A 27359-nucleotide genomic window follows, 5' to 3' on the forward strand; every position below is an offset into this window, starting at 1 on the left:
ATACCATATGAGCTGGCAATAGAATTAGAAAACTACTATTTTCAATTATTATTTGGAATTTGGAATGTTGTAGAATCATACAGATGTATGTTGAAAACAGAGTTAATAATGTTTTTCATACAAAACCACTTGTTAGCCAGACATTACATGAATAACAACCACCAAACAAGTGGTTCCATGTGCACTTTTGACAGCTAATTCAACTCATGTATATTATATACTTAGTAATGGCCCACTAATTAATTTTTTTTGTTGCACATGAATTTTTTAATACGACGGACTAATTTATCGTAAATTTAAATTTTATTTAAGTATTTATTATTGGTCAATTAATTATTATATACACAAACTAATATAGTTGAATTTAAATTCTTAACACTTAATTAAACGGACTAATTAAATTGGTCACATCTTTTGTCAACAATATTCAGATAGCTAATTTTAGTTTAATGAATGAATTATATTGAAACTAAAACATTTATTCTTGAGAATCTATTTCTATCTTTTCATGTTGATTTTTTGGTTTTTTTTTTCTTTCCATGTTGATTTATCCAAATCCTTCCCTTCATCATGCATGGCGTCAAATTACTAAAATATTGTAAATTTGCAACAAATCCATTGCATAATAAATTATCAATACATTATATGGATTTATTGTTATTTATATAATGTTTTTCTAATAATTTTGATCATAGTAAGATATGAACTTTAAGTTCATTCTTTGATATTTTTTTTTGAAAAAAAGGGGTTACCGAGCATATGTTAATTTTTATGTCATCATAATGGTTATGTTTATTTAATATTTTAAAACAAAAATACATAGGCATAAGAATATAGAGAAATATTTGATAATTCTAAATAAATATTATAAGAAAACTATAGTAAGATTGAAATATATTGTAATTATATCTTTATATTAGTGTCTTATCCTATTATATTTATCATTCTACTAAACACATCTAATAAAGATTGAGTTCACATGATTAAAATACAAGACTATTTCTTTTTAAGTGTGCTTACTATTATTATGCTAATGAAATGACATAGTCTTTTCATACTCATCTAAGAAGTTGCAGGTTCGAGTCTTTTTATGTTAAAAAAAATGTGCTTACTACTATTTTTGTAAAAATAGATTGTTAGAATAAATAAAATTGTATAAATTTATTTATTCTTTTATAGGTTTTTAATGTTATTCTATCATGTTTATGTGATTGGATTATGACTTTAAATGAAAAACATTATTAAAAATATTGTACGTATTAGGAGCTTGGTCTTAATTTGTGCATGCAACCACATAGTGAAAAATTGCATTGCATATTGGAGATTACAACTAAACTAAGTTATTAATAAACAGAAAACAAAAAAACCTACAAAATAACTATGCCTCCCTTGAAAAGAAAAAAAAAAGAAAAGATAAAAAAGGAAAAAAGAAAAAAAAAGATAATAATGATTATTGGTAATTAATTAATTAAACCATGACTAATTGCCTTTGAGCTTCAATTCTTAGATCTTGCTTCATCCTTCTTATGAAATCTTCAAATTTCTTGTTCAATTCTTCTGTGCTTAACATGTTACTCTCTTCTTCTTCCTCCTCCTCTTCTTCTTCTTCTTCAAAGTTTCCTTCACTCAGAAATTGATCATCACTTTCTGATGCATTTTCTTCATCTTCTTGTTCTGCATCATCAAACAGTTCACTATTTTCTTCTTCTTCATGAAGCTTCTTCTCCTCTTCTACTTGTTCATGATCATGATCATGATCATGATGATGTTCTTCATCTACCACAATGATCTGCTCAACAATGTTATCATCATCTTCAGCTTCTTCTTCTTCTTGTTCTTCATCATATTGCTTGATTTCTAATACTTCATCATCCTCTGCTACAATAATGTTATGCTCTTCAATAACAGTTTTCTCCTCCATCATCATCACTTCTTCTTCTTCTTCTTCTACTTCTTCACCATACTTAATAGAATCTTGATCATCATCATGATCTCTTGATCCAGAGAAAGATCTTGTGATCCCAACAAAGACAAGGAGCCCATTGCAAAGAAGAAACATGGAATTCTTGTCTATGTTGTGTGTGAAAAGTTGGAATGGGAATGTTGACAAGTAGAATTTGAAGTAATGCAAGAAAGAAGAAGAAGGTGATGAAAACAATATGAATGAACAAAGAGATAAAGACACCAAAACTTGTGTAATCTTAAACACATTTTGATGACACTTTATGCTTTCTGTCACACAAGATGCAATCTTTTGGTACTTTATTTGATCCATATTGTGATGATTTGATATAATATAAGATATGGGAAATTAAATTAAATAAATTAAAACCAAGTTAAGGAAGGTTGGTTTTAATTTTTTTTTTTTTAATTTCCAATTTGGTGAAGTGGTTGGTGATATTGAATTTGAGTGCTATGAGAGGGTTATATATATAGTGGTGGGTAGCTATATATGTATGATTAATTTTTTTGTGATTTTACTAAAATGACCCTCTATGAGTGTGTGGCAAATTATTGTTATTATTATAAAAAAATCCGTTTTATTTTAATTTGGTAAGAAATTTAAAAATAATCGGTTTATTAAAACGTCCAATAATAATACGATACATAAGTGTTTTTACAAACAACAATGCTAGAGAATAAAAAAGGTATCAGTCAAAAATTAGCCAAATACTTTTGGGTGAATCCAAAACCTCAACGTAGATGGTGTTTATGTTAGGCATTAGGATGTTTCTTTTATTAAGTATTAGAATGTTGTTTTTTATATTAAATGAAAATTTTTTTATATATTTTTTGAATTTTTTCGTATTAGCGTAACACTCAAAGCGCTTCGAGTGTGAAGTGTAAAGAAACGGGCTTGATTCTGCGCCGTGATCCTAGGAACATTTTTTAAAAGATATTATTCAAAAGTTAATTTTAATTAAACAGCAATTAATAATAAATATTTTAAATTAAAAAAAATTAAATTAATTAAAAATAAAATATAAATTAATATGATTTTGTTTAGTTTTTGACTGACCTCTTAGTTTTATATACTTTTCTTTTTATAAAAAGACGTTTTAAGGGTCTTTACGAACCATTCTTCTTTTATATATAGTGGTGGGTAGCTATATATGTATGATTATTTTTTTGTGATTTTACTAAAATGACCCTGTATGAGTGTGTGGCAAATTATTGTGAGGCAGATGGCAACGTTGGATGATGTTGTGGTAAAGTCTCATCACCTGCTCTTCAGGGATTTTGTCATAGAATGAAGATAGAAAAATAGTTATATAATTGAATTGAATTGAATGGTAAGTAGTGGCCAATTTTCAAATCACTATTTGCCCCCACAAATTGGCAATGGTTATCTTCATTGTTCACCTCTTTGAGTTGGACTTGTCATGTGGCAATCTTCTGAGGTTTGAATTACAATGGTAATTAAAAATTATTAGATATTTTATGGTGAGTGTTAAGTTAGATAGTTTAATAATCACTTAAGTAATGATATATGTTAAGTGGTGGGTGTGTATGTGTTTGTTTATTTGGATTTGTGTTTTATTTCATAAAAAATGTTGGTGATGATCTAAACTTGAACGTGTTTGCGACAAAACAATAAAAAAATGTTGTATCAAAGTTAATTTAATTTAAAATTTAATTTTAATATACTGTTAGTATAAAATGATTTTACAAGTGTATTTAAATATATAAAAATATATTATTAACAAAAAGTAACTTTTTTATTACGTATAAATAATCATTTAAAAATATTAAATATAATTAGATAATTATATAAAATATTTTATAATACTATTATTATATTAAACTTAAGTGGCAAAACATGTTGATTTGGACTGACAAAAAATAACATAAAGGATTTGCAATGACAAAATTAATTTTATACTTCAAATAAATTATCATTTCTGTAAAAGTTTTAAAATTCTAACAAACCTATATCCATGATGAAAATTTATGTTTGATATTTTTGTTTCTCAAAAACTATTTATAAAATTAATTTCCTTCATTTATAATTAAATTCATCGGTATTCCGAACTTTCATAAATAAAAACGGTGCCAATCATCAAATTCAACCCGACCATCTTAGTTACCTGATACATAGTAATTAAAATTTAACATACAACTCAAAATCTAATACTCCATTATTGCTTCTATATCAATCCAAATGATTTGGCTAGTTTATAGTTTATTCAAACTTTCTTATAGTTTCTGGGAATTTACATGATGATTAAGTATTTTGGTACAATAATAATTCATGATTATTGTCACGGAAGGAGCATTCTAAGTCATTCAAGAAAACATTACATACATAATACTTTAATTTAATTTGCTTCGTGGCATTCCCTTAAGTCCTTAACTTAAACATATGTTAATGTTAATGTCAATGTTTATTATTATTATTTTTCTACAGCACCTAACAAGAACTACAAATGTTGTCGAAACTAGACGCAGAGAAAAAGGATAGAATAATAGATAATGTCAAAAAAGAAAATTATAAGATAAATAGATAAGTATTGGATTGGAAAAAGTATATAAAGCTTGGAGAACCTGGTTCCCTATCTAATCTTTTTACAACATCGATCATAGGACTTTTAATTTTCAGTTCTATTATCTATACATTTTAAAGTACCATATTCTTACATGACAAGGAAGGGAATGAATGGGATATGTATGTAAAAGAAACTTTGGAACCCTTTCTTTCTTTTCCTTTCTCCTTTTTGTTTTTTTGTTTTTTGTTTTTAGTTTTATTTATTTATTTTGTTAAAAGCAGCCAAGATAAATATAAAAAAAAGTAACCGAAATTCTCGGCATATAATAATAACTTCCACAATTAGTAATGTTTATTTTTTTTGGGGACTAATTAGTAATGTTTATAATAAATAAAAGTGTTGGTTTCACATTTTACAAAATATAATTAAGCACATAGTGTAATATTTTTTTACTACAAAAAATATTAGAATAATAATCGATTTTAACAACAAATAAAATTGATTGCTTATAGTAACCGTTTAGCAACTGAAATATTGGTCGTCATTTAACGACCGATTTTATTCGGGATCGATATTGTTCAATATAAATTTAGTATTCTTGATTAAAAATTATTTGCTTTAATCAGACACTAAATTGGTCGTTATGCTAATAAGTTCTTGTAGTGTCTAAATTTTAGAAAAAAATATTGGAGTGATTTTTCTTTTTTTTTTCAAAAAATAATATGTGCAATATGTTACTTAATTGCATGGTATTTCAGCTAATTAAATTACCTAAAAAAATAAATTAAACATATAATGTCATCTATAATTTGATGTACTACATGTACTCATAGGAGATTCTAGAGATAACACATATATGAGGTCTTTTCAGATATACATTGAGTCATTGATTCACATCCAAAACTTAATCTTTTCTTATTTTTCATCCTAAAATTACGGAGACAAAAATAAAGCACATAAAATCATAAGAAAAATAGCACCTCCTTGATATTTCCCCGTGGCCTTCGGCTTTTATGCTCTCTATAATTTCATTTCACAATATAAAGTCAAATAAAATCCATCCAACAAACATATTCTGCCAAATAAAAAAAAAATATTGGTTTCCTAAAGGCAAACTTCAAAGTCAAAGTTGCCTCACCTTAAATCTATTTTCACTGTTAACACTTAACAATTAACATGTCCGAATCTAGGGGTGTGCATGGCCCGGCCCGGCCCGAAGACCCGGCCCGGTCCCGAACACTTTAGGAGCTAATTTGGTGTGATTTCATCGGGTCTAGGGTCGGGTTAGGGTCTCAAAAATAGACCCGGTCATTATTTTGGGTCGGGTCCGGGCCATAGCTCGGGTCACCCGAAATCGGCCCGGTGGCCCGGTCACCATACACAATAAATATTTTGTATTATTAGTGATGGATGATGGCTATTATTATGTAGAATTTAAGTATTGTAAACCTTAATATTTTGTGTTATTAGTCATTATATATAAGACTATAAGTTAATGTTTTATATTTAAAATACATAAGACTTTAAACTAATGCATAATATTGTGTTATTTATATTGATTTAAATATTTGGTGTTATTAGGCAATATTAGTATTGGTTATGGTTATGCTTTAATTTTAGATAAGAGTTGGTTCTTGTTATATTTTTCTAAGTGAATTTTACCATGTCAAATAATGGTTGGAGTCTTGGAAATTTGGATATTTTTACATGCTAACTTACAAGAAGGTATCAAGGTAATATAATGTTAACGGCCCGGTTTTTACCCGGTTTTCACCCGGTTTTCACCCGGTATAGTTGTGGCCCGAAATGGTATAGGTTTCATCGGGTCTATGGTCGGGTTCGGGTCTCATAAATGGACCCGGTACATATTTCGGGCCGGGTCTGGGTCACATCAAACCCGGTTTCACCCGGCCCATGCACACCCCTATCCGAATCATTTACCTTTTTTATTTTTTTTCTTTTATTTTTGGTCATGGGTATCAGGGTATGGGCTAGGATGACCCAACCTACATACCTTTTCTATTTTCTTTTCCTATTTTGGTATGGATCGAATCATTCACATTTTTCAAAAATAATCTAATGGGCTTTATATTTTTAATATTTCACAGAAACAGGCCCTGACAAAAAAATACGGCCCAATACCCAAGAAAAAGCGCAAACGGTATTAGAAACTGTCCAATCCACTTAACAAAAAAAATGTCCAAAAAATTAAAAAAAGTACTTTTTATTCATAACAAACATTTTTCTTCTAATGCTTTCAAAAAAAAAAAAATTGCGGTTTAACATTAATAATAATAATAAAAAAACATTTAGCTTTCTTTAATTTGTATTTGTTTGCAAAACTTCAACACACACTCAAATAGAATGCATAAAAAAAATTTCATTTGCTAATATCTAAGGAGATAAACGAGTTAGAACAATAATATATTAATAAAAGTCATATACATATTACATAACATAACATATCATCTATATCTATCTATATATATATAGAATAATGCTAGAGTCTGAGCCACTGATCTCCATTGATGAAGCTCTTGTCAAGGAAAGGCCTTGCTTGCTGATAGTTGAATGATTTTGACCATGGCACTCTCTGTCTTCTATCTGCTCCTCTTCCCATATTCTTATATTCACCAAACACTGCAGTCCTGCATACAAATACAAATACTAATTAATATTGAATCTAATATACTACAATTAAATTATATGGAAATATTAGTCACATATTTGAATATATACCTTTTTCTTTCTGGATGGTTCCATTCTGACCAGCCTTGAGGATTGATGATATCATCCATGTAACAATTGGAGTATATAATTCTTGAGTAGTTACCCCATGCTCTTCCAAGGTACACACTCCCACTCCCTCTAATCTTGCATCCTACAAATGAAAATCCTGTGTCTTGATTTTCTGAATCCCTATGATGTGCTGCAATTGCTCCAAAGCTCTCTGCTATTGATTCAAGCCTACATTTCTGTTCATTTTGTACAATTTCAACAATTTCGAATCGAGTAGATCTAATTCAATCTTAAAAACTAGTCGAATATCTTATACTTATAAACATTATAGAAATATCAAGGTTCTGAAAATCGAACGGCTAGAAAAGACTATTTATTATTAGCATATATGAGTGAAAATAAAGTATTTTTGCAACATAGGTGAATAGTGAACTAATAAATTAGGAAATGAAAAGAGTAAATAATGTTATTTTGATACCTCATAGAGTGATTTAGCACTGCCAAAGATGAAATCAATCTTTCCTTGGATGTAACATTTATAGAAGTAATGTGTTCCTGTGTTGTCTAAGAGAGTGTCCTGTGTTCCTTTGATCTTAACTTTATAGAACATGGCTCTATTACTGTTTACCCTTAGTGCCACTGCTTGCATTCCATTTCCACCAGGCATTGCAACCACTGAATTCTAAAACCAACCAAATTAAAGTTTTGTTACATGTTCTGATATTGTTCCATAAAAATAAATAGAAAAATGTGTCCTGAATTTACCTCAAAAGTGACCTGAGAGGCACAGAAAAAATCAGAGTCAATTCCAACAGTTGCTGAACCATAGGTTCCCAATGTTTGGCCATTAGGGCCTTGATCAGATGATTTGCTGTTCCAAGTAATCACAGCACTTGATGTTTCATTTCTTTTACCTATAAATGAAATATAAGGTTTGCTCTTTGGCACAAGCACTTTTTCCCTGCATAATTTTCATATAAACTAAGTCAAAGTATAGAAAATAACTCATCTTTTGTTATTATTTTTTTAGAGTTTAAATTCAAAGGTTAATATTCAAATTAGGCAAAAATCAATTTAGTCATCAAAAGAGTAGATGTCTCAAATTAGTCCCTCAATTTTATTGATATTTTTCGAAGCGTCTAAATCTTTTTAAGGACTAATTTAACTATTATCGCTTGAATTTGAGAATTCGGACTATAAAAAAAAACTAACAGAAATTCATACCAATTTGACCAACACAATGTAGGTAAAATTTTTAATCACTTGATGATATAAGAATATAGCTTTCAAAACAGAGGAATATTTGAGAAACCAAATATAATTGGTGCCATTAACCCAAAAACCAAAAGCTTATCTTTTTCATTCAAAAGAATTTAAGGTAGATAACAGTAACAAAAAGAAGTTAGTAACTGACCTATAAGTTCCTGGATAAATGTAAATTTTGACCCTTTCTTTGTTGTGATCTGGAACCATATTCACAGCACCTTGAACAGTTTTTGAATGTCCCTTACCATGTTGATCAACCACAATAACTCTAACCTCTTTCTTTGATCTCAATTCCAAACTCTCCTCACCCACTTCCAAATCCTCCCAACTAATGTAGCTCTTCACATTATCATCATCATCATCAACAACATTCCCATTGAAATATCCTTCTTCTTCTTCTGCTGCTGCTGCTGCTAAATTCACCTGAACCTTCAAACTCAAAACCATAACAACAAACAAGACCATAATAACTCTAGGAAACAACCCCATGATCATGATCATGAAAAAGAAGGTTTCTTTAGTTCAAGAAACTCTAGTGAGGAAGTGAATGAAGAAGAATAAATAAAGCTTATAATGGTAACGGTTTATTTGAGTTGAAGCGTGGAGTAGCTGAATACAATAAATAAGGAAGCGTTGTATGTGGTGCATGAAAATAACATAATATTATTTATTATTAATAAATAATAATAATATATACGAAAACATGGGCTTGTTTTAATTGTGTTTAATTGAAAGAGGAACATAAAGAGACTTTGTACTTGTGTTTAATTAAGGCAATAAACATAAATGAATGAATGAATGAATAAATTAAATGCAAGCATATGAATGTGCAAAGTGGTGAAGCAGAAAGAGTGTTGTGTAACTAGATAATAAAGTGTGTATGGTTTTTAAAGTTGAGTCACATAGAAAGAATAAGAGATGCTTGGTTTAATTTGGTGGCATGTTTGATATTATTAGTTTAGAAAAAAAGAAAGAAAAAAAGGGTTAAAAATTAAAACTTAAAAGGAAGAAGAAGTTGCATTACATTAGTGGCAACAAGAAGAGCGGTTGTAGCTTCATTGGGTGCAACTGCCTCCCACTATGTCTATGCTATATTGGAATTGGATCTTATTATTTACTTTACTTCATCTATTGCATTCACATGCATGCAATTTTGAGTTTAATTTAACATTTTACACGTCGTGCAATTACAACTGTTTTTTCAAATGACTATTTATGCAGTTAATTTTAAAAATAATTATTTTTTATTAATATGGCATTATATGATTCGACAGTATATTAAAATTAAATTTATAAAATAAAGAATTTAATTTTAATTTACTGAACTATGTAGATAATTTTATACGATAATCTAATTATTTATGTATTTAAATAATATTTTAAAGGTTTAATTATTCTGTTGGTCCTATAGTTTCGCGAAATTTTTAATTAGGTCCCTATACTTTTTTTCCTTTCAATTGAGTCCTTACACCAATTTTTTTTAATTGGGTCTCTACACTTTTTTTTCTTTTTATTTGGGTCCCTGCACCAATTTTTTTTTTTAGTTGGGTCCCTATAAAATTATATAAGTCAATTACTGCTAAGAGGGACCTAATTGAAAAAAAAATAGTGCAGGAATCCAATTAAAAAAAAAGTATAGAAACCTAATTACAAATTTTGCGAAACGAGACCAACACAGTAATTAAACCTATTTTAAATAACAAATTTACAAGTTAGTTATTTTTGTTATATAGAATTTTTTTATACTGATAATATATAAAAATGAAATTCTACCGTTTGAATTATCATGTGTGTGATAGTAATAGTAGTGTATATATAGCCTCATTCCTTTTTATGGGTTTCAATAATGAATTTTGTTGACTTGTTGATTTTATTTTTTAAATTTGGTAGATGATATGATTTTGGAAGTTATGGTTGAGCTACTACAAATGCTAATATTAAAGTGTGCTTTTGGATGAGAAATAATTGGATAAACTACCATTGAGAATGTTTCTGGTCTTTAAAACAATGATTACATTATAAGCATTTGACCCTGCTTTTTTTATTAATATTATTATTATTTTTTTTAGTCCCTGCCTCTCTTTTCTGGTTCGTTAGGAAGATAATAAAAGAAGAAATTGTGGAACAAAGAATTTTAACTTGATCTAATAGAAACACAGAAAAATTGCGGTGGACACTGTTGTTTAGCTTTAAATAGACAATTTGGTAGGACCATTTTTTAAATGGAAAATGATATTTATACAATTATTTTATTCTAGTTGTTTACATTAGATTAACAAAATAATAATATAATTCAAAATAGTCGATATTGGTGGTAAAAAAAAAAAACTAAAAAATTGATAATTTCTGAAATAAATGACAATATATTAATAGCTAAAAAATTAAAAAAATAAGAAAGAAAATTGAGAGATAACTTGAAGCTGTAAAGTGAATAATAATTGGAATAAAAATATGGAGAATAAATGTAGGTATCATATAATGATGAGTGTAGCAGTTACAATATGTTATATTGGATGTATATTGAAGAATATTTGGTGTGGGTTGTTCTTTAAGTACCTTGTTAATGTATGGGATTGTACAATACCAAATCATTTCAAAACTCTCCATTCTTCACTACTGTCATTGGCAATTTAAGGTAACAAATAATTACTATGTAGCATGAGGCTGCTTCAAAGTCTTTGTTCATGAGTGCCATTGCCATGCCTTACTCTCTCTCTTTCTCTCTCTCATACATCACATTTGTCTTTAGATAATTATTCATGTAATTAATATAAAATATAATATTTTTATTGATATAATATTACGTAATTGAATACATGTATAAAATTATGCATTAAAATTAAATTATTAATAATAATAGCACACACATGGTTCCATCACCTCTCACCTCTCCACATTTATGATAACTTAGGATCATAGAGTGATTCACTGAATTGGTATCAATTTTTGCACAAATGTGTATGTATCTATAAAGTCATGGTGGTGTTACTACTTTCTACCATTACTATTCCTCAATGGTAAGAGATTGTATTTGTTTACTTGGTCAAAATTATTTATTTATTTATTTCAATCTAATCCATTTTTGTGATAGTAAGTAGAGATTTCATGCTCTAACAGAGTTCCTAATATCAAGTCATCAAAAGGAGCAGAGCATTTTATTTTTAAACAAAAATGGTCAACATTTATGATAATTATTTTGATTCTTATGACAATTTGTTTGAGATTCTAGATTTCTTGTTAATAATTTGTGTTTTGATTTTTTTTTCCATAAAATTCTAAAACTGAAAAATATAAACGAAACATCCCCTTAAATTTGTGAACCAAGAAAACATAAAATATGAAGAGTAAATTATACTTTTTATTCTTGAAGTTTAAGAAAAGTTTTCAAAATATTCCTAAATTTTATTTTGTTTCAATTTTGTTCTAAAAAATTTTTATTTGCATCAAATATACTCCTTGACAGCTAATTTTTCAAAAAATTTAAAACCGATTCAAGCAAATCAAGTATATTTTTCATACATTATTGTTAAATTGGTATTAAATTTTTGAAAATTTAGTCGTAGAAGGTATATTTGATGTAAATCGAAAACTTTTAGAATAAAATTGAAACAAAATAAAATTTAGAGGTACTTTTGAAACTTTTGTCAAACTTCGAAGACAAAAAATATAATTTACCCAAATATGAAAATGTTGAATTTACTTTAATTTCTATGAAAATATCTTCAACATGTGTCAATGACAAGAATTTTAAACTAAACAAGATTAAAAGATGACTACTATTGTAGTCTAAGCCATTGATCTCCGTTTATATAGTCTCTACCAAGAAAAGGCATAGCTTCTTCACTGTTCAAATTTTTTGACCATTCTACCCTTCCAGTTCTATTTGATCCTTTTCCATAACACTGATACTTTCTAAACACTGCAGTCCTGTAAAACCAGAATCTAGTCAGATTAACATTGAAAAAAACAGAGTAACATGAATAGTTTTGATTGACAATGTGAGATTAAGAATGATACTGTTGTTTAGATGGAACATGCCAATCACTCCAACCAATGGGGTTAATGATATCATCCATTTTACAGAAGGAATATATTGTTGTTGAATATTCTCCCCAAGCTCTTCCAAGCAAGATTCTACCATTTGCAATTAACAAATGAAAATCCTGTATCTTCTTCTGTTGAATTTCTGTGATTAGCTGTAATTGCTCCCCAATTCTCAGCTACTGAATATAGTATACATTCCGACATTGAACTTTTCAAATAAGAAATTTTATACAATTCTTATCTTAATAAAATTATAGCAAAAAAAATGGAAAGAAATATGGGAGTATAATTCCGGAAATTAATTTTCATATAGAGCAAAATTTGGTGTATTTTATGTACATGGGACAAAAGTAATTTGTCTAGTTATGGGACATTTCAGAAAATGCTAGAAATTGATCACTATTTCAATATTTTTCGCATATTCAAGGCAGAATGAATATATATATATATATAAAAAAGCTTTTCGTATACTGTGAAAAACTGAAAAAAAAAATCGAAAAAGTTTAAAGAGAATTTTTTTTTCTTTTTAAGTGCAAGGAGTCTACATCCATATTTTTAAAATTCATAAAAAATTATATTTTGAGATATTACACCAAAAATCAAGTCAAATATAAATGTTTAAGCCAATAATTCTCTAAGTGAATAATTAGTTATTACTTTAAATTAAAAATAAAATAAAATAAAAATGAAAGGAAAATAAAGTAAGAACTAACAAGTGATTACATGAAAGAGTGATTTTGCTTAGCCACATATGAAATCAACAGATCTTTGGATGAAAGTTTGGTAGAAATAATGAGTTCCTGTGTTATCAAGGAGAGTGTCTTGTTCCCCAACAACCCTAACTTGGTAGAATACAGCTTTATCACTATCTACCTTCAATGCCACTGCCTGCCTTCTTTCTCCATCTTTCTCTACCAAATTCTACTATTAATCAAACAGTATAGCAATCTTGTAAATCAAACATCTTTCAACTTTCATCATCATTTCTATTAGTAAGCAAACTAGTAAACTATTTGTGCATAAAAAAAATATGAATTTAATTTTGATATGGTATCACCGTAAAATCGTACATTATTTATATAACATGTTATTAAAAATAACTATTCTTTATAATGACGGCGTGAAATGGTGATAAAAAAGAACGAATGTAATTGAACGAGTATGTAAATCTTTTTACATTGTCGATGTATCAAAATTAAACTCAAAATATATCGCATTAAAAAAAATTTCAAAAAAAAAAAGGTCTTGTAATTTGATAAATTTAAAACCATGCAAATATATTTATCATGTAATAAAATGTAATCAATTTTTTTTTCTGAAAAACCATAATAAATTTTGTTCCCTCAATAGTAAGAGCAGTTGCACAAAAGAAATCAGATTGAACCCAAAGAGTTGCTGTGCTAGACATGCCTAATTCTTGCCCCTCCATTGAACCCTTATCTGATGCCTTAGTGCTATTTGTAATAACAGGTAGTAATAATATGGCACTGCCAATTTCTGTTACATTATTTAATTCAGTGCCATTCATCATTATATTAAATTTACCTATAAACGAAATATATGGCTTGCTTTTTGGCACGTGCACTCTTTCTCTGCATAAATCAATTTACTATTAACGCATATTATTATTTCTTATATTTATAATCATACATGCATATCCTGAAATCTAAATTGTGCATAACATATGCATGTTATTATTTACTAGAATATTTGTATAAATTTCACTAGCAAATTCCACCATATATCAAACTAGAAGGGTGTTTCTTGTAATATCTCTTTTTATTTATTTTATATTAATTTCTTTTTTAAAAATCAAATTCTAAAACTTTTGGTTATAGATATTCTAAAATTATGTTATGAAATATTTTTTAAAAAAATTTAAATTAATAAAAAGAAATATATAAAATTATATCTCTAATATTAGAAATACATAAAATGATGACAATGCTAACAAAAAAGAAGTTGAAATTGAATATAAAAATGGAAATAATTATGTACCTGTAAATTCCAGGAAAAATATAAATCTTGACTCTTATTGTATGATGAGAGATTCTCTCATCAACCATTAGATCATTCCAACTAATCATGTTTCTACTAACATCATCACCTTTTATCACAACCATAATCGCCAATAATAACAACAATAATCTCTTCTTATAACTAGTCATAATCACCAGTTTAGTATTCCTCTATGACAAGAGGATATAATTAATAATGGTTTTAACGGAATTAATAGCTAGGAATAAGTAACCAATATATATTGGGTTTAATTTAAGGAGGGCTAATAAGATTAAGCATAAGATAATTGAATGAGCTAATAAGGCAAATAATTAATGAAGGAGTGAAACTGTTAGAAGTTGGAAAGAACTCCTCATCAACAAGTGCAGTTGTAGCTTCATGAAACTAACAAAGGCATTCAATGCAAAACAATATTTTCTTTTCTTCGGCGAAGAAAAAATAAATTATATATGGTTAATAAGTAATCTGGATTAACCAGTAAGTGTTTGGAGTAGTAATAGAGCTAGGCACAAAGAAAATTAGTCTCTTTTTTTCTAATAATTAAAAAAGTTATTTAACAAGAATAAAAATATTAGCTAATTAAAATTTTTTCCTTGTATTTGCATTGTATCTAAATTGGTATTAGCTAAATTTTTATTTTTTTCACTAAAAATGGTTTTCTAAAGATATGATACTTAAATTTAATATTTAAAAAATCTACATCAATTGAACTATATAGTTTCAATTGGCTCCTACTTAAATGATATATAGGAAGAAAAAAAAAATCATATTTAACAATGTGATTTATGTTTTGATATATACATTCTTATTTTTTACTTTTATATATAAAGGTTTACAATTTAATCTTATCTTACTTTACTTTTAAATGTATTATAGTATGATTTATATCGATAAAAGAAATTAAAGGAGAAAAAAAAGAAAGTAAAACTTGCTTGAGGTTCATATTTTTCAACTGTCACCTCATTAACACATATGGTCCATTTGACAATAAATAAGAATTAATGTAAGTATTTACCTTTTCTAAATTCCATATACCAAAAGCTGCGCTGATGTGATTGTTTTTGGTTAGGCCACAAATTTTTTTTTTTCATAATTTATACCTGTATATATATACTAGTGTGTTCCCCACGCTTCGCGTGGGTTAGTCCTATAATCTTGCTTTTTTTTAGGTAGATATTCAATGTAATATACACATAAAAATTTATATATAAATAATAAAACTTTATTTTTTTAAGAGTTATTTTTAAATAATGTATATTTTACATATTATTTTTTTATTAGGTTTTCTTAAGTTATTAATTGGTATTTTTTAATATTTATGTAAAATCATTATATACAAAAAATTGTATATGAAAAATAGATTGATTAATATTTATTTATGTCTTAAGTAAATATTTAATCTTTAACATAAAATTACTCATTTTCAAATTTTAAGTTTTTAAAATTATCTAATCTTATCCTGTTAAATCAAATTTATTTTTTACATTTCAAAATATATTATATTTTTGAAAATTTTATCTAATATCATAAATTACAATTATGATAAATTTTTAAAATTTTAATTATAATCAATAAATTTACCGTAGGAATCCATATATTAAATATTTTGCGGTGTTATGTTGAACATAAACAATTATTAGTGTTGGTTGTTGTATCTATTTAATATTATAAGATAATTTATTTTATTTAGTTATTCTTTTGGCACTTAGAAGTTAGAACACAAATATTTTTATAATAGAAATTTGTGGATATTTGCAGAAAAATAATCTTCTTAATATGCTAGTCGTTTCTAGTGTAAAATCCGCACTACATGCAGGCTAAATGTTGAATTTATTAATGTTTATTCATTGATATTAATAATTGTTATTTTTAATTTGGATAAGCCCTCATATATAAAAATCTATTATACAATATATAAGACTATTTCATTTTTTATTTATAGAGGCCAAAATAATTTTATTGTTTTTCTAGCTGGTATTAGAAAAGTTTACTTAAATATAAAAGTTATTATATTTATATATTTAAATAAATGTTACACTCTATTACTTTTATAGAATCCAAAAAAATTAAAATTTTAATAAAAATAATTTATATTATAATTAGACAAATAACGTTTACTAATTAAGTAATATTTAGTTATATTATTAGATCCTAGTATATAGTCTGTGATAGAATAAGTCATATACTTAATCTACTTTATTGTATTTATATATAGTTTAATTTATAAAAAGATTGGTATATATTTATTGAAAGGATTAATTTATTTATTATACAAAAAGATTAAGTGATTAATCTCTTTTGTTATGTTGATGTTTAATTCGATTAAAAATGATAATCTTTAACCATTATGTAAATGTGAAATTAACTATTTAATGTCAAAATGTTAATTTAATGTCAAAATTAGTTAGTAAATATTGAATTAAAATAGTACACATTGATTAATACTAATAGTTATTATTTTTATTTTAAAAAATATTTTATACATAAAAACTTATTATATAAGATAAAATACTAATTCATTTTCTACTTTTAACAGTACAGATAATCTTTTTTAAGTCCATTATTATTTTATATTAGGAGATTTCACTTATATGTAAAAAAACTATTATGTATGTGTATTTAAATAAAACTTATAACACTATATTATTGTTATGCATCAAAAAATATAAAATAACTAATACAAATGATTTTTATTGTAATCACATAAGTAATGCTCAATAACTATGTTATCGAATCTCTCGCAGTTTGCACGTAAGTTTTCACCATGTATTGTCCTTTAACAACGTTAATGTATTTATATAGGACATTCAGTAGGTAAGAAATTTTCGAATAATGTTCCTAGACAGAATTACCTGAAATCTATCAAATTCAAACTAAGTAAAAGAATTTTTCCAAATAATAAGCACCAAATGCATAGCCTTTAAAACAATGCACGAAGATGAGGAAAACATTAGAAAATGAATGAACTATTTGAGACCAACACAAAGCATATATATATATATATATATATATATATGAAGAGAGAAAGGAATATTACCTAATAAATTATTACTATTTAAAAAAGTGAGAGTGAAAATAAAACAAATAAATTTGTAGCAGTGAAACTTTTCAATTGCAAAAACTTACACAAAATAGTTTGTCTTTTTATCTGGGATGATTTTGAGAGTGAAAATAAAACAAACAAATAAGAAAAAAAGACAAAGCACAATCTAGAAACAAATCTAAATTAAGTATTGGCCAAAAATCAGAAAAGGATCACAGTATCATGCTCACACATTATCTCAACATAAAACTCACAAAAATCCATTTATATCAATATGTAGCAGTTTGCAACAAAGACAAAGACAGAAATATTTTAATTTTATGGTAAAAAATGTCGGGAAAAAAAAGCAATAAGAAACTGGTCTTACAAACAACTATAGATTAGATATTTGTTCATGATAAAAAATAACAAAAAAATATTTTAATTTTAAACTTTGATATATTTTCAAATTCAAGTGCATCCTTAATCCTTGATTCGAGGATCATTGACAATTGAACATGAAATCCATGTCTCAATTTCTGATCCATTTTTATTTCATTTTTCCAATTCCATCACCATTTGCTCCAAATCTCACATCTTTTCAAATAACAAATACAACTAATATTAAAAAGATATATACAAATATTTTTTTAATGCACACACTTAAAGCATTGATAACAGTTAAAAAGACAAATATCAACAGTAAATAAAATTTTCTAAGTCCTTGACCTTTGCTGTGGCAGCAATCAATCTGGCATGAATCTGTTACTGCTAACTCTCCAAATCATCACCTACAGTAAACAAAAGAACATATTTCTCAATCTTTGGAAAGTATTGCAGTTCCAAAGAAAATCATAATTCATTAGTTACTCAAAATTCATTGTCAAACAAACAACACAATGCAACATCTTCATCCACCTAAGAATGAAAACTAATACAACTATTCTCAGTTTCAACAAAAATAAAATTTACAATAGCCAGTGTGACAAATCAAAGAAAAAAAATAGTGGAAGAAAAAAAAATAATTAACATAATTATTCCTCAATTACTCTTCATTGATATAGACAAACAACGTAATGCAACAACAAAATCCAAATACTTATGAAAGCTAACAGCGCACAAATAAAGAAGGGTGTTAAGAGCAACATAAAAGCTACTGCTTCATTATTTTGTACATTCTCAAGCAGAAAATTAATGCTTATATTAATCCTTTTGGAGAGAAGTTAGAAAGGACAACACAAACAAAAAACTTAATAAATAAAAAAAATAATGTAAGAATATCAAAGGTTAAAAAGTATTAGAGATAAAATAATAATAATAATAATAATAAAAACACCTTTTGCTTCCCATGAGTTGGCGCTTTACAGCAAAGTAGAATCAACTTAAGATATCTGTAAGAATTGCAGCCACCATTTCCATAAGCCATTCAGTATCTTCCTATGCTTTCTCCATTAATCCATACCTGGCCCTTCCCTATGCTTTCCATATCCAAAGCCAATGGATCATTCCCATCCGGTGCATTGGAATAAACCTTGAACTGTATGTTTAATTATTTATCATTATATTGGTAAGCTTATATGTAGTTGCTAAAATTCAAATGCCTAATCCACATTAAAAGAAACTATTGTTACCTTGTGCCATTTCAATTAGCTAGAGAATATAAGTGGTTTTTATGAAATAATGTTATAGTGGGTCCAGTTTGTTAAGTTATACACCCATGGCAACTATAGCTAGAGAATATAAACAACTATAGCTAGATATATATACTATATAAAACAGCTCTTGCCATGGCAACCTCCAGGGTGCACCACTATTACATCGCCCACTTCTAGTATCTATAAAGAAACTGCTATAATATAAAGCAATTCGCTATTGATCACTATCTCTATTTATTTTCTTTGAATTTAAGAAATTATGTAAGAAAAATTATGGCTACAATCATGTAAGAAATTATGACTCTAATAGCAAATATAATATAGAGCAAAAATCTTAAAATGATGATGCAAAAGTTTTTACTCCTCTCTAGATGTTCTGCCCATGTACCACCAAAAGTGTTAGATTTTTTTCATTCCCGTAACATCACCAATAGATATAGCAAATTATGCACTTATGAAATTTTCTTCACATCAATCATAAGGAGAAATCAAGGGCTTTCGGATTTGATTAAGTAATGACATCAAAAGTGATTAAAGCAAGTAATGGCTAAGACTAACCAAATGCTATACCACAAAGCAAAAATCAATATTTGAAGTGGAACAAGTGCACATGTGACTTAATCTGTATATATAAATCATCTTTCAAGTACTTATCCAATAAAATATTGTTTATGAATCAGTCTCCAATTGCCCCGTTTTTAAAATATTCAACAAAGTTCACAATATCTACTCTAATAAAGCAAAACTTTGGAATATTTGTTAAATCAATTATGAGGTACAACAAATCAGTTTAATGCCAAAACACATGCAAGAGTGCTACTCATATCTAAAATTTTAATTTGCATTCACATAATGAACACCCAATTGATTTTTCTTAAAAAAAAATTGCAGCAAAATTTATCGTAAAAATATTGTGATTAGTTCTATGCACTATTTCTTAATAAATGAAGTTTCTCATTATGTAAAATTCAACCAAAAGAGCATATACTATATTAATTTTAGATACTATCTCTTAATGGATAAAGCTTTTTATTTTATCTTTTACCCTTTTTTCTTCTTTTGGATACATTATACCTCGTTTTAGATAACATAGAAAGCAATTTCCTTTCTCCAAATAACCGTTCAAGTGGGCTTCTTGTTCTTGGAAGCTTTAAACAATAGCATAACATAACTCTTTTGTGTATGTTTGCTTTCAATATTAAGGTTTTCATTGCCATATGTGCCTCCTGAATTCTTCCTCTGATTTTCTTAAGTCTCTTTTTCAACTTCCATAAGGTCGACTCACTCTATTTAAAGAATGCAAAAACGTTTTTCCTAATTGCTTTTAGTGAAATTAAGAAAAACAGATCTATTGTTTCTTTATCTCTTCTTATTTAAGATTTATAAAAGGAAAAAATGGATGACATTATGACACTTGGGATGAAGTATAAAGGTAAATTACCTGAGCATCATTGTTGAGATCCACCTCTTCTGCAGTTGCTTGGAAGCTTGGTATATTTTGGAAGACAATTTGCGACGCTTTACTGATATCTTCAGGATTAACCAAGCAAGAGCAGCTCCTTTCTCTTTTACTCCGTTGTCATTTTCCTGCAACCAATTTTCTCAAACAGCTTTATGGAATTGACAAAGTAAGGCATTTCTGTTTTGAAACAGAGAAAGAAATAATGACAAATAAGTTAATAGAACACGTATAAGGCAAGGGCGGCACAAAGAAAAAGGATGATTTGAGTATAGTTCATCTCCAATTATATTTTCATCTAAGGATAATCAAGAAATACAATTAGTACTTAAAGGGATTAACATATTAATGGAATAATTGATTTAAGTCCAAGGATCAACGTGATGCCATGTACATCTTCAAATATGAAAAATGGGTTATGTAATCTTGTACATTTTCTTTAATAACAGTTCATCAGTTAGGAAAAGAAAATATAAACATGCTTTAACTTGTCTACTTCATATTGTACTCAAAGCATGAAAAGTATATCTAACTGAAATTGAGACCCAAAAATGGTTTTAATGTTTATCTATTCGATTGAACATATCAAACTCATTTAGCTTTGCAATGACATTTGTCTTTGCCTAGCTTTTCAAATTCGACAGTGTGATTGACACTCTCACATGGACCAACCTATGGATAGAAGAAACTTCTTTTTTTTTTGGTGACTAAGAAACTTCTTATTTAATACAACTATCCAATCTATCAATTATTTGGAAAATGCATCTCTTTTAACTTCAAAGTGTGACTAATTAATCAGTATTATTATAGATTTTGAGTTATTTTTCATAGTACTGTTCTACCTGTTTCTTCTTCCTTCTTTCCCAGTTAAATCCTAATAAAGACAGATTTAAAAAAGAATCAGAGAATAGATAGAGGAATATTATTAAAATGTGATAGCTGAGATTACCTGCACTAAGATTCCAGTCCCAAGATGATTGAATTTTCCTGGCCGCTTCTGATTCTTTGAGAGAGTGACTTCAAACCACCAAAAGCTTGTTGCTGTGGGCTCCCCTCTTTTGTTATATCATTCCATAGGTGTCATTGGCGTGCATAGAAAATTGCTGCCAGCTCCACCATTGCCGACTTCGACATCTCCTAATCTCTCTTCTTCAAGTGCGGCATACCATTGAATTCAATTAGAGTTTTCAACCAATCAAAAAACAGATTAAAGAGTTTTACCAATTTCATAGAAGCAGGTGAATATAAATTTTAAATTTTACCAAACCTTGTACAACCTAAATTCAATGCGCACATGTAAATGGATGCAATGTAAACTGCAGATCAGGAAAATATCAAGCTAGCCAATATGCATGACATAATGAGTTTGAATCATTTCAAAATCTAGCAACATATGATGCCTTCATTTTTACTAATAATTAACAAACCTGTACGGTATAAAGAGTGTGGCTAAATCATTACGCTTTCCAGCATCATCAAACAAAGCTTGCACCTGAAAAAACCAAATCAAAGATGTTAAAACAATACATAGGAAACAAAGCATGGACGCACCTCAAAGCATTAGTCATCAGTGGAAGGAGAAAGGTGTGGATTACTACAACTAAAAGAAACACATACATTAAGAAAGCAAAAATAATGGATACACATTTTTGAAAGCTCTTTTGTCGACGACTTCTATATACTATTACAAATGCAAAAAAGATTATTAGCATGGTGCACCAATTATATGCTTATTTATTTGTTTCCAAAAAATCAAAAGTAAAAATAAAAAGAATAGAAACACCAAATTAAGGAACTGCATTACCTCATCTTTGAGCATTTGAATTGTTAACAGAACTTGTGCTACTGCAAAAACAAATAGAATAATTTAAGTTAGTTACAACATTATTTATGAAATAAAACTCTTTCAATTTGTCTGGGTTTATATAGAATTTAGGCAAAATTTTCATCCCCAAAATGCTGCTACTCCAGTATTACAGAGTAAGACAAAGGAGAAGAAAAAATTAATTTTCTTTTCAAATCAACTTTTAATTCAAGATTTAATGAAAATGAATATTGATGTTGTGCATGTTTTTCCAAATCAAAGTAGATATTAGAAAAAAAATGTGATTTTACCTTTTAGAAAGAAAAATAAAAACTGATTCAGAGCAGTGGGCAAAGTTGTCTGATTCAGAGAAGTGGGGGTTGGGTCGTCGCTTTTTAACACTTTGCGTGCCCCACTGTCGTGCGTTGTATCACCATCTCTGGCATGGATTCCTCACCGTTGACCAGCAGTTTATTCTTGGCGCTCCAAATTGTGTAAAGAAATGGCAAGATAAAGCCATGTTCGACCTATGGGTGTTATGGAGCAGCTCAGTCGGCCAAGTTCATTTTGTCTTTCTCTCTCTTTCTTTCTGTCGTGCTCTCTCTCTCCCCCCTTAACCCTCTCTTCTCTACGACGCCGTTGGAGAAAATCTTCTCCCCTTCCGACGCCACCTACTCCTCTCCACTGAGAACTGTAGTGTCTCATATTGGATGAGAAATGCGGACATAAACATGATAAAAATAAAATATGAAGATAAGAGAGAGAGTGAAGCTTTAAAGTAATGTGTTTTGAATTTAAATTTGAATTGATCAGAATTCTCGCTCAATAATTTGAAGTTTGGTTTGTTCATAGAATTTTGAGCTTTTTATGATTTTATTGTTGTTTACAGTTGTGCCACATGTCTACTATATAAAACTCCACTTGTCGATTGTACAAACTTTCACTTGTCAACCAAAGACCACTACTACACTCCTATTATATATTAATAGAAGATTCGAGACGACATTTTAGAAATTTAAATATTGTTTGGTAAACCTACCCTTACATTGGATTCAAGTGACCAAAAAAAAAAAAAACAGTGAAACACCATGCGTTGGTGTGAAGTGACAAAGTTGAGTATACAACAAGAAAATATGTAATTTAATATGAACAATTTTACAGAGTTAGATTTTTCAAAAGCTTTTATTAAAAGAAGCCGAGTGTAATTGTTAAAAAATAAAATTGTTACTACCGAAAAAAATCAAAATGTTAAAAAATATTGAAATTGGGCCGTACCTTTTTTGGTCAATAAATTGGACCGTATCTTCAACAATGATCCATATGAAGTTGAATACTTATATTTATGGGCCTCGAACAGTAACTTAGGCCCAAAATATTTTTCTAAACAATAATTTAGCAAACAAATGGATCCACCTGACCAAAAAAAAAAAGAAAACAAATGGATAAAATTTTTCAGATAGTGTAGACTGTAGAGTGAGCTTCTTCACCTCAGAGCTTCTTCGATGGCGATGGTTTCTTCTCTCTCTGCGGCACTACTTCCTCCTCTTTCTCTCTCTACCTCTTCCTCCTCGCTCTCTTCCAACCCAAAGTTTTCGGCTTTGTGCTTTCAATCTGGTAACACCTTCAAGCTCAGAACCTCTAAGCTGCTTCACTCATCAACTAGGGTTTATGCCGCGCCTGAAGTTTTGGATTCTGAGGAACCGCTAGACGTACCTACAGAAACCCTTGGCGATGATGAATCTGAGGCGACCACCTTTCAGGTCTGTGCATATCGCATTTCTTCATTTTTGTTCATTCGAATTCGGATAACTTGAGTTTTCTGGATGGTGAAAATGATAATTGGAAATTGTGCAATGTAATATAGTATCTATGTATATTGTTTGATTTGTTTCTCAGAGTGCTTGGTCACTAGAATAAGATTGAATTTAACAATGAATGAATGAACTTAGCTCTATGATTTTCCTTTAGTTTTGTGGATTCAATTGTGGATTAGGACAAGGAGCCTGGATGGAATTTTTCTACCATTAGGTGGATATAATGTTCTAGGAAAGGATAACTATGCAAATGTTTAGGATAAAATTTTATAGTTCAAGCTAAGAGACACACTTATCAAAGGCAAGTTTTTGTTGAGGGTTTAAGATTGGAACGTACAATGAACTTGTAAGTACTAATAGTGATTTATAAATATAATCCTTTCTCACTAGATTGAGTTGTATACATGAATCAAACAATGCTATTTGGTCTTTGTAAATTCACAGTTTGTTTTAACTGAATTTCCAAGAGAGTGTTAATAAGAAATCATATTCTGTCAAAAAAAGAAAATGATATCCTGCTTAGCTATGAATGAATGATATCGATTCATACTTCTCCTGAATCAATTTGGTGGTTTTGTTGATTTTGTTGTGTTGTTTTCTAAGGTTGGAGATTCAGACACTCGTACCACTTCCTCAATTAGCATTGGTGGTGATCCAGATACGGTATATTCATCAACTCAGACAACTCTGTTATATCTTGTTCCCAATTCGTAACTGTTTTCCTTAATTCCTTATCAATTTCAGTTTACCTGAAGTTTTCCCTCCATTTTCAGATGGCGCCTAAGCAGAAGATTAGAATCAAACTTAGGTCTTACTGGGTGCCCTTGATAGAGGATTCTTGCAAGCAGATACTAGATGCAGCAAGGAATACCAATGCAAAAACCATGGGTCCTGTACCATTGCCAACTAAGAAGAGAATTTATTGTGTTCTTAAATCGCCACATGTACATAAGGATGCTCGATTCCATTTTGAGATCAGAACACATCAGCGTCTCATTGATATTTTGTATCCTACAGCACAAACAATAGATTCTCTGATGCAGCTTGATCTTCCTGCTGGTGTGGATGTAGAGGTCAAGCTCTGAGCTATCAACATTTTACGGCTCTTAATCCATATTGCAACCGAGTAAGCATCAATTCACCCATCAATGGTTAAGAAATGTGATTTTTTAAAAGATACAGGGCATTTCGCCTTCAATTGTCATTTTGTTTTCTGCACTACATTTGTATATACCCTAGCAAGGTTTTCAAAAAGTACCTACATTTGTTGCATAGATATTTGTATAGACTCTACTTTGTTACAGTGGTGTATTACCTTTATTGGTTTGAATTTTGAAAAGCTATGCATGATGCTTTCCCTTGCAAATGCTGTCTCCTTTACACTTTCTGGCATTGTCGATTTTCCATTGATGTCAAATTTTATTATGGTTTCAAGGATTGGATTATGTTACTGAGAAAACTATATGGGGGATGACACTTCCAAATTATTGTTTGGACAAGCTTGTTGAGTAGTAACCTGATTTTCCAAGTTGAAGGCATAAATATCCAAGCTTTGTTGAATTTTTATTCTATGTATGTAATGTGATTGATCCACATGCAAATCAAGTGTAATTTATAATGAAGCAATCCTAGAATATTTTACTTTTTCAAGTTACTAAAGCCTGTATTTACCTATATCTATTTATTTATATCGTTTATTTCAATTCTATAGACTTAGTCCACAGAGTTGTAACATTTAAACATTTCATATTCCAATGCTTGTAGAATGAATTACAATAATATTTTGGTTAAAATAATCTTTATAAAGAGGTTCATTAATATTGAATTTTGACTTTACATGGAACATGTTTTTTAATCATCAGAGTAATAATTGTTTGTAAATTGGTACTTATCGATAACTGAAGTTATAAATTTATAATCATGTAATAATACACGTAAAATTTATGAAAACAAGCAAGTATTTTTCTTTCGTTATGAAGATTGGTCTAAAGATGATGAATACATCGGTGAGATTTCATTATAGAAACGGTAAGAAATGCAGAAAACATGCCTTTGTCTATTTCTTTTCTTGTCTTTTATCATAGCAATCCTTCACTAACCTTTAAAAATGATGGTGCTTAAAAGAAGTTAATATAATTATGAGTTTACGAATAAAAAAGAGGGCAAAAATTAAAACATATACAAGTTTGTAGCTACTTCTTCTTTATGTTGCTTGACCACAATTATTGCTGCTGCTTTTTTGGGTTGGTTTATATTGATGTTCCGGTCAAGAACAAGATAAACTTGCTTTCTAATTCAACGATTGTGCAAACGAAATTATTATACGATTTTGTAGGTCCTAGACCTTTCTGACCTTACATAAAAAGTATATACAACATAAAGCATCAAATAAAACATTTTTTGGTAATTAATAAAATGAGAACATTATTTGTATATCCAAAATTCCAAGTGGAGAATCTTTTATTTTTAGAGGTTGCTATCCACGATTCCATGTCCCCATAATATACAAAGAATAAAGCTTAAAACCTGAAATGGGACAAGAGATATAACATAAAAAAGGTACAATATTTAATTATTATAATAAAAAATAATTATTTACATAAAAATAAATTTATGTAAAAATAATAACTAAAATATTGATACATATTATATTAAATTATTTAATTAAACATACTAAATTATCTAAAAAATTTTAATTAGTATCTTCACATAAAAATAAACAGAGTCATCTAATAATATGTTTCATTTATATATATATATATATATATATATATATATATATATATATATATATATATATATATATAATCTAAAGTTTATGATTTTGTATATAACTCCACTTATGTTACACTTGCGGTACATAACCGGTCCCAAATCCGGATAAAGGAGGAGGGTTGTGTTAGGTCTTCGGCAACCAACATAAAAATATAGCCGAACCTCATGACATGAATCAAAGACATTATTGCGCTAAAGTTAGGTCGTTGCTCGGAAGCAACGCATCGTATGGCTCGAATACGGTGTCAAAGCAAGAGCCGCTGCATCGGTGTCCG

At 28.4% G+C, this 27359-nt stretch overlaps 3 protein-coding genes, 1 long non-coding RNA gene and 1 pseudogene across 6 annotated transcripts; 1 reads left to right on the top strand and 4 right to left on the bottom strand.

Annotated features, from left to right (window-relative positions):
• Positions 1-1238: 1238 nt before the first annotated feature.
• On the bottom strand, positions 1239-2396 carry LOC130940741 (uncharacterized). The gene has a single exon (XM_057868974.1). The coding sequence runs from the start codon at positions 2273-2275 to the stop codon at positions 1469-1471; it is 807 nt and encodes a 268-aa protein (XP_057724957.1). The 5' UTR covers positions 2276-2396; the 3' UTR covers positions 1239-1468.
• A 4591-nt stretch (positions 2397-6987) lies between these two features.
• Positions 6988-9039, bottom strand: LOC130942132 (pectinesterase QRT1-like). The gene is made up of 5 exons (XM_057870830.1): positions 8641-9039; positions 7992-8187; positions 7705-7908; positions 7227-7462; positions 6988-7135 (listed from the first exon to the last, which is right to left on the bottom strand). The coding sequence occupies exons 1-5, from the start codon at positions 8991-8993 to the stop codon at positions 6988-6990; spliced, it is 1137 nt and encodes a 378-aa protein (XP_057726813.1). The 5' UTR covers positions 8994-9039.
• Positions 9040-12268: 3229 nt separating this feature from the next.
• Positions 12269-14064, bottom strand: LOC130941145 (pectinesterase QRT1-like; annotated as a pseudogene).
• Positions 14065-18058: 3994 nt separating this feature from the next.
• LOC130940770 (uncharacterized) lies at positions 18059-23311 on the bottom strand. Of its 3 annotated transcripts, XR_009070403.1 has the most exons (8): positions 22807-23311; positions 22496-22536; positions 22119-22183; positions 21641-21840; positions 21534-21565; positions 20674-20819; positions 18914-19114; positions 18059-18368 (listed from the first exon to the last, which is right to left on the bottom strand). It is a non-coding gene; the product is annotated as an uncharacterized LOC130940770 (long non-coding RNA). The 3 variants fall into 3 exon arrangements; XR_009070404.1 differs by lacking the exon at positions 21534-21565 and having other exon boundaries at positions 21641-21837; XR_009070402.1 differs by lacking the exon at positions 21534-21565.
• A 640-nt stretch (positions 23312-23951) lies between these two features.
• On the top strand, positions 23952-26105 carry LOC130940690 (30S ribosomal protein S10, chloroplastic). Its single transcript, XM_057868903.1, has 4 exons — positions 23952-24255; positions 24913-24972; positions 25083-25435; positions 25745-26105. Exons 1-3 carry the CDS (start codon positions 23998-24000, stop codon positions 25392-25394), a joined length of 630 nt encoding a protein of 209 aa, XP_057724886.1. The 5' UTR covers positions 23952-23997; the 3' UTR covers positions 25395-25435; positions 25745-26105.
• Positions 26106-27359: the final 1254 nt, after the last annotated feature.

This window comes from Arachis stenosperma, chromosome 7 (genome assembly GCF_014773155.1).
Source record: "Arachis stenosperma cultivar V10309 chromosome 7, arast.V10309.gnm1.PFL2, whole genome shotgun sequence".
NCBI classification, from domain to species: Eukaryota; Viridiplantae; Streptophyta; class Magnoliopsida; order Fabales; family Fabaceae; genus Arachis; species Arachis stenosperma.